The 9,417-nt window shown below is 26.9% G+C and overlaps 1 protein-coding gene across 1 annotated transcript; it reads left to right on the plus strand.

The window, feature by feature from the left end:
* Nucleotides 1-6,424: 6,424 nt before the first annotated feature.
* Nucleotides 6,425-8,775, plus strand: LOC103495276 (cinnamyl alcohol dehydrogenase 1-like). The gene is made up of 5 exons (XM_008456775.3): nt 6,425-6,743; nt 6,847-6,960; nt 7,072-7,299; nt 7,398-7,837; nt 8,300-8,775. Exons 1-5 carry the CDS (start codon nt 6,652-6,654, stop codon nt 8,494-8,496), a joined length of 1,071 nt encoding a protein of 356 aa, XP_008454997.1. The 5' UTR covers nt 6,425-6,651; the 3' UTR covers nt 8,497-8,775.
* Nucleotides 8,776-9,417: the final 642 nt, after the last annotated feature.

Consider the following 9,417-nt stretch of genomic DNA (forward strand, 5'->3'; position numbering starts at 1 on the left):
TATGTTTATCAATCTATCAATCCAATAAAAATTGGTGAAACCATCAAGAGATTTCACTAATGGATCAATACTAATATTGATTCGATTCAATTCCAACAAATACATTTAGATTATATTTTATCACGTTTAGTTACAATTATAAATTTTGTTACATTTACGATTATTATTACTCTTTGACCCCAATAGTAATAGTAATAATAATAGTAAATGTGACAAATTTATAAAGACAGTGGACTCACGTAATTTTTAAATACTGTTTGATTGAATATATTAGGTTTCCAATCAAATTGCGTATTTTGATTATAAATTTGAAAGTAAACCTCGTAGTTCATAAATAAATAATAACAAAAGTAACTAAACAACATCTACTTTTTAGATATCTATTAATTTTTTAAAAATAAATACTCATATTACATTAATTTAGTATTTTTTTCAAATAAAAATAAACAAAATATAGCGAAAGAAAAAAGTTAAATATGTTAAATTTAATTGAATTTATTATATTTCGTAAATAGTTTTTATTTTTTTTCTTTCTATAATTTAATTTAGTAACCTAAATAATTTTTAATAAAAAATTTATGTGAAAAGAAAAAACAAAATATAATGTGTTAACAATGAAAGTTAATTATAAGAATGTCTCGATTTTTGTTTAAAAAAATAATCAATATGAAGACAAACATAAATTTAGAAATTAAAAAATCCACTAAAATAAAATGGTAATCAAATAAGATTATATCTTCCAAATTTTATATTAACCTACTATCATACGATAATTATTAGACAAATTTTGTATATATAGAAAAATATATGTCAAACTATGTATAGAAGGAAAAGAACAATATTATTCCACTTTTTATCACTAATATTATATCATTGATAGACTTCTTTCTAGCTAAGTTGTAAAAAATTAAAAAAGTTTATTATAACTTATAAATAGTTTGAAATTACAAACATATTGAATTAATAGAAATGTAGAAATTATATATCAGTTGAGTTGAAGTTACCTCACAATGGAGTAATACTTTATAAAATTTAATATTAATGTGGCAAAGTTGATTTGAGTTAACTTACATGGATTTGACACGTACTTATACGTGGAGTGAATAAATGATAAAATTTTACCAACTTTAAACAAACATTATTCCAATATATATATATATATATATATATATAGATAAGATTAAAAAGCTTTATATGATTTAAATATAATTTTGTTCTTTATACCAAATTAAAATTAAAACAAAAACTTAATTAAAGAATGGACAAAACATAATTACAATAAAAGAAACTTCAGATCAAAACGCTTGCCAAGCACAATGATATCAATGACATTTGTCATATTACTTATCTAGTTGAGTCTAATTCCATTTGGAGATCATTCGAAGAGGTCGCTACGCTTTAATTTTTTCTCTAAAAAACAAAAAAAGTATATATATATGTATGTATGTATGTATGATTGTTGCAAGATAAAAAAATTAAGAAAGATCCCACTATAGTTTAGCAAAGCAGAAAGAATCTACTTCTAGAATTTTGAATTACTCCATCTTCATTATTTTCGAAGATTTTTGTCAAAAGAGAATTCTATTTGGTTGAAAAGTGAAAAATGTTCCTTTATAATTTTTATAAAAAAATAAATAATAGAATGGTTAAAATATATATTTTTTTGATATAATACATATTTTATGATTCATTCAATGTGTCAATTTTTATTCTTTCGAAGAAAAACCATAAATTTGGTCATTATCACTACTTTATCATTATTTTATTTTCAAATCTTTTTATTATCTTTTTACTATTACATTTGAAAACTCTTTAATTTGTTTATGGTGTATTTTTTTAATAAAAATTATTATTATTATTATCCAATAATTTAATTTTTTTAAAAAATTTATGGACTAAAATTTAAGCTTTATTGAAAATACATAAATTAAAACTAGATATTTAAAAGAATAAGTATTAAAATGAGCCAAGTTGAAAAGTTTAGAACCAAATTTTTTTTTTTAACTTTCTTTTTCTTTTGTTTATTGGTCCAATTAAAAATGAGAATAAATAATCTAAATCTTTTACGAATTTACTTTGGAAAAAAAAATGTTAAATCGATTAGCGTTGAACTAAATCCACTTACACACTGCATATCTCCAAAGTAAATATACAATCATATTCGAACCTTTTATTACGATCAATTTGTAGACTATCTAATTATATGAATTTTCTTCTTCCATCATATCTATTTTGACATACAACATTTATTAGTATAAATTCTTAATAAAGACTGAATTGAATGACTTTTCATTTTTGAAAATTTATTGCTATCGACTTTTAGACCCCAACCTACATATCTCGATATTAATATATGTTATTAGTTTAGGTTTTTAAGTTAATAAAAATTTTAAAATTACATATGCATATATAGCTAAAAGTTTATTGATACCTACTTCTTTTCTTGACGTTGGTGATTTAAACCTACTTGTCGTTGTTAATTAAAAAGATATTAAAAGTGATTTAACTTATTATATTCATAAATCGCAAAAGTATATATAACTTTTATCAAAGAAAATGTGACGTAAATAGTAGATTTGCAAACAATCCTAAATTTTAAACATTTAAAAAACTTCACGGTTAACAAATTAGCACAACACCCGAGCACATAAATAGTAAATTTAGATTAAAATAATTTACCTCAAATATAGACTATTTGAATCCATATTAGAATAGTATGCATACTAAACGCATACTATTATAAATTTACGTATCTATATATTATTATAATACCCGAAATCTCGATCACATTTTCTTTAAGAAAGTCTTACGGTTAGGTTTTTAAATGGCATGGGTTGAAAACACCAAAGCTTCAATATGATTTCAACCTAGAAATTTCCATAAACCAAAAATTTCAAACCATATCATAATTACAAAGAAAAGAAATTAAGCACAAAAGTAAAGAGTAAAACAATTATTATAGTAAAAGAAAACATTTTTTAACAAGGGTCCAAATTACATCTTTTCTATAAATACTTTATAAATACAGAATGTTTTTATCCTTGCAAATAAATAAATAAATAAATGATAAAATGAACAAATTATTTATGGTTCGGGATAAAATCAAATGTTAGTAAATAGTGTACTTAATGTTAATCGACTTCTAAGAAGTTTGAATGTTTGCACATAATATATTTCAAATTTATATTTAATTAATTGAGGAAAGTAAAATTATTCAAATTATTCAATGCGTTGCAATCGTTCGTACGTAGAGACTAAAATAGATGGTTGTTTTTGAAAGAAAAAGAAAAAATTTAAAACTGAAATAGACATATAAATAAGAACAAGAATTAAACTATAAATTGAGACTTGAATCTGATCAAAATATAGTACAAGTGTTTTGGAGAGAAAAGGAAGAATGACTTGCTTCAAGGTGCAATTTCAAGTATTGCTATTGGATTGCTCGAACTTCTGGGATTTATATTCAAAACATGTCTAAAGGTGGTTCTGAACTTGTGCATACTTGGGTTCATGATCCTAACCCTATCTCCCTCCCGTACCCTTTCATCAATCTCTTTAATCTTACGTATTATTATTATGAATCTTTTTTATGGTATTAAATTTCAAGCTATGGTATCTACCTCTATTTCTATGAAGGGTGAATCAATTTTTCATCACATTCTAAAATAAAGCTACGAAAAAATAATCAATCTAACACTTTCTTTATGTGATATATATAAGATGATATACAATCTCTCATGCCCTTGAAGTTGGTATTCACTCCCTTTGAACTGAAACCGATCCGTTTGTTGTTTGAAATCTTTTAACTAGATCCTCATACTATGCTAACAAGATTTGGTATTTCATTGACTCCTTGCGTGAACTACATCGAGTCGGAGCAAAATAAATTTTTTCTTTCAAATCACAATGGTAATTTTGTTGCTCATAAGCTTGCTACACATGATTGTAACAACTGACCGACACTCATTTGATTTGAAAGAATGCCCTCCATGAGTGGACCATCATTTAAACATTGATAGTGTTGTTTTTCCTAATTTATTTTTTCTTGTTTGTTTTGTAACAACAATTGTGAGGATGGAGATCAAACCTTCTATCTTTAGGATGGAAGATCATATCGATTATATTTTATGTATTGAATTGAATTTGAACGTTGACAATGATGGGTAATGAAAAGTCACCAAAATAATAATGCTAACAAAATTGAATTACCCACATATATCATTACTCAACATTGACGTAATAATAATTACAAAATAAAAGGCCCGATTTTTTTTTTCATTTTCAAAAAAAGTTAATTATTAATGTCTTAACTAATAAAAACATATAAATAATTGTAGATATTTTTCTTTATTCATAATTGGTGGATTGAGTCAATTCTTTTATAGATATTTTTTCTTCTCTATAACTCAAAGGGTGAGAAGAAAAATGATGATTGATATAATACTTTGAGGTTTTTTGATTATTGAATATTAAAGGAATGGTTGCAATAAATTCCACAAATTTAGAAAAAGTCTTTTAAGCATTTACCAAATTAATTAGATATATAAACAATCATTTTAAGAACTATATTTCGACCAAAATAAATTAAAACAGATACATAAATAACTATTTAATAATACTAATTTTATCTTTTGACTTTTTACGGTATTAATTATTTGCAAAATTAATGGGTGACTAAAATACTAGTTAAGATAATAATTATGATATAATCACAATTTTTTTCTTTCTAAAATTAAACCAATTATTAATCTTGAGATACACTAGAAAAATTGCATAAAATTTACAAATATAATATTAATTCATCAATTATCATTTGTAAAATCATTAATCTACTAGAAAATCACTAAAGATAAAATTATAAAACAAATTATTTTCTGCAATTTTGTTACTTGTAAAATTATATTTGTGTAGTTTCTTTTAGTATAAGAAATTATGACTTATCGATGAATAATTAACAAAACTTATTCAACCATTACAAATTTTTATTTTGAATAAAAATAACTTATTCAAGATCAACCACAAGAAATTGTTATTTAAAATACTTTTTTTTTTTTTAATTAAGATGTAATTTTTTTATTAAAAATATTTCTTACAAAAAAAAAATCTTGAAACTACTAAACATTCCAAATTATATGTTTCATTTTTACCCCTCTTATGGGATGGGAAAAAGGAGAAAACATATATACAAAAAGTCATTAATTGTGCACTTGTAATAAGTTTCAAATTTTCTCATGAGAAAAATGATTTCTAAACCTAACCCAAATTGCAAAACAAGAGAGTTAAGAAATATAATTAATACTCTAAAATCCAAAAAAAAAAAAAAATTGCCTAGTTTAGTAATCAAAATCAAATTAGTTTCTATTTTCCCAAATAGGAATTTTGGAAATGTATTTCTAGAATGTAAAGGCCAATATATTTTTTTTAAATTCTTTTAAACAAAAATAATAGAGACGGCTGCTTTATAAAAATAATATGAAAAACTACCACGTGGCCTTAATTCATTTTTGTCCTTTTTTAAAAAAGTTTTAAAAACTAATAAAAATTTTGTATCCTTTTTTTTTTTTTTTTAATTTTTTAGGAGACGAAAATGAAAAAAATAAAAACAAAACAAAAGGACAAAAAATTCAAACAATTCAGATTCGTTTTCTCCACTCTCCGCCGTACGATCCGGCGATCCGCCACATCGGACTTCCGCCAACTTAGGTTTCCACCTACTACCCTTCTTCGTTGCTTCTCATCACTTCCATCTATCAAAAATTTAATCATCTCGACTACCTCGTTATTCCACACATGTTTAAATCTCTATTTTCTTAAAAAAAAACTGTTTTTTTCCGAGGGGTTTGGGGTTCGATGTGAGCTTTACTAGGATCAAGATATTTTCTCCGTCCTTGAAATGGGGTTGCTTAATTGACACACACTTATTAAATTAAAAGTTTAAGTTTTTCTTACTACACTCACCTTGTTGTAATGAAAGAAAAGTGAATGGGATCGATGTAGCATCTACTTACTATCATAAGGAGAATACTTTGGTTTCTTCTACCAAATTGTTCGATTCTAACATGCCATGTGACAAGATATTTTAATATTTTTTTAATGTATATACAAAGATCGGTTATATATTCAAATAGTTAAACATTTTCCTTCTTTTTATTAATTAGGAACCAATCTTTTAACATTTTGGTTGTACATACAATGTCTTAAACAATTGATTACGTTTGAGTTGCTTTTAATAACTAATTGATACACAGATTTAATTAAATTAAGATGTATTCTCGATTAAAAGATAAAATTGTTCAAGAGAATGTGATGAATAAGTATGTATGTGTGTATATATATATATATATATATATAATGGAAAAAGAAAACAAACACAATGTTCATAAGGTAAATAAATAAACATGTGGAATGTAGGCAACATTATTGAAACTATTTATGAAGCAAAATAGATTAGCGTGTGTTAAGAGAAAAAGAAGTATTAAACTAAGAAAGTTTGAAAGGAAAAATTGTGAACCCCATGGCCTCCACTAATTCCTCCCTATTTATAGCCTTCATCCATTGCCATCTTCTTCCTCAAAAAATCATCTCTTTCTCCATTTCTACAACAAAACCCTAAACCTACTCCCCCATCTCTGTTTCTCTTTTCTCTCTATAATGGGTAGCGTTGAAAGAGAAAGAAGAACAACCACAGGCTTTGCTGCAAGAGACCCATCTGGGTTTCTCTCTCCTTACACTTACGAACTCAGGTTAGGAGGACAGTGAAACAGAGCTCAAGCTCCTCTGTTTTTAATTCTTTTTGTAATATCTTCATTCAGTAATAAGTAAAAAAAATGAATTATGAAATTGCAGAGAAACTGGGCCAGAAGATGTTTACATAAGAGTTATATGCTGTGGGCTTTGTCATACTGATGTTCATCAAATCAAAAACGATCTTGGAATGTCCAATTACCCCATGGTTCCAGGGTAAGCAACAAACAAATAATAAACAAACCCAATTTTTCTTTTTAATTTAATTACTCTGTTTCTTGAGACTAATAATAATGGTGTTTTTGTTTCTTTTTTGGGATATTGAAGGCATGAAGTGGTTGGTGAAGTGATGGAAGTTGGGGAGAATGTGAAGAGATTTAAAGTGAAGGATATTGTGGGAGTTGGATGCATAGTTGGCTCTTGTAAAACTTGTGAGAGATGTGAAACTGATAGGGAACAATATTGCAATAACAAGATTTGGACTAATAATGATGTCTATACCGACGGCCGGCCTACGCAAGGCGGGTTCGCCGCCGCCATGGTCGTCGACCAAAGGTAAGCTCTTTGCCGTTTCCTCATAGTTTTCTGTTGCTTTCTCGTAATTTATGATAGAAAATGGTCCATGTCTAAAAAACTCAACCATATGTATGTAGGTTTGTGGTGAAAGTACCGGAAGGAATGGCACCGGAGCAGGCAGCGGGGCTGCTATGCGCGGGGGTGACGGTGTACAGTCCTCTGAACCATTTTGGGCTAAATAAAAGTGGGCTAAGAGGAGGGATCTTAGGGCTCGGAGGAATTGGGCACATGGGGGTGAAATTGGCAAAGGCATTGGGTCATCACGTCACAGTCATAAGCTCCTCCAACAAGAAGAGGGAAGAAGCTCTAGACCATCTCGGCGCCGACGACTACCTCGTCAGCTCCGACGAAGCTCGGATGAAACAGGCCGTCGACTCTCTTGACTACATCATCGACACCGTCCCAGCCTTTCACAATATCGAGCTTTATCTTTCGTTGCTCAAGCTCGACGGCAAGTTGATCTTGTTGGGCGTTATTAATAACCCTCTCCAATTCGTCTCTCCCATGGTCATCCTTGGTGAGTTTCTTTGTTAATTATCTTCAATAACTCCATAGCTTTTCCTCTAAATTTGATTTTTGATATCATTCATTATATATATATATATATATTTCTATCTTTCTAGTTAGGAGGTTTCAAATTTTTTTTGACTAAACTTTCTACTCGCTTGATTTTCAATATTAATTAAATCGTAAATGACATATTTTGTAATAATTATTAGATATGGATTAAAGAATTTGCATCTCTATCCGAACAATTACTTTTTATGAATTTGAGATACTTTATTGTTTTTATCTCATAAGTTTAACGATATAAAACTGTCAGTCACATTGAAACGACTCTTCAAATAATAGAGATTTTTTTTAACAATTTAATTGCATGCTTACACGTGTAATAAATAAATTTAGTTAAATGTTCGAAATGAGTAATAAATTTATTCTTTTATTCGTATTCTTAACACACATATGATTGTTCGAATAGGGAGGAGGACGATCACGGGGAGTTTCATCGGGAGCATGAAGGAAACACAAGAGATTCTTGAATTCTTTGAAGAGAAAGAATTGAGTACGATGGTGGAAGTGGTGAAGATGGATTACATAAACAAAGCCATTGAAAGGTTGGAGAAGAATGATGTTAGATATAGGTTTGTGGTGGATGTTGAAGGAAGCAAGTTTTAAATTAAAGAGAAGAGATAATTAATTAGACTACTTTTCTTCTTCTTTCTTTCTTTTTTTTTTTTTTTTTAAATAATCTTAGGGCTGCTTTTTTTTTTTTTTTTTTTTTGTCTTATTAATTAAATCTCTACTTTTTTGGTGATAATTCTAGAAATTTGAAATGTAGTAATTGGTGTATGAATTTTGATGTGGGAAAGTTTGAGTCTATAGTGTTTGAAAAGAATGTGTTCTTTATTAAAGCTATGGAATATACCTTTTTTAAGCCAACTTTTATAGGCTATATATTATTGGTCCTTAAATCTTGGTTGGATAATCAATGAGCATTTTCACATCACACATAAAATAGTCAAAAAGGGTCTACAAGATAATGAATTAATGTGTAATTTCTTTCTATTTATATTAAGAAAAGAGATTTGATCTTATGTAATCTGAAAAGGTACATAAACTTCTATCTAATTTTAAAAACGATCCATCCAAAATTTCCTTTAGTTTAATCGGTGTTAATTAATGTAGTTGAATATCATTTATAAATGAATCGTAACGAACCTCATAATTTGTTTTACCTAAAGTTAAGAATTTTATCAAATTTAATTATTGTTATTGTTATGATTACCTTTACATCTAAGGATCTTATTGTTGTTGGGTCAAGTTGTAGCCGTTAACGGATAATATTTAAACAGTTATTAGAATCTTTTTTATTATAATTTAAAAAGTTACATATACGAATAATATTTAAACGTATAATTATATATACGGGTAAATATGTATATACGAGTAAATAAATAATCAAATTATTATTTAAAATATAAGGAGTATATTTAAAACATACATATGCACTCACCGAAAATAGATGTAATATAATTATATCACAGTATTATTTAAAATATATACAAGTATATACTGTTCTAGTTAAACCGAAATCAG

Source organism: Cucumis melo, chromosome 1 (genome assembly GCF_025177605.1).
Source record: "Cucumis melo cultivar AY chromosome 1, USDA_Cmelo_AY_1.0, whole genome shotgun sequence".
NCBI lineage: Eukaryota > Viridiplantae > Streptophyta > Magnoliopsida > Cucurbitales > Cucurbitaceae > Cucumis > Cucumis melo.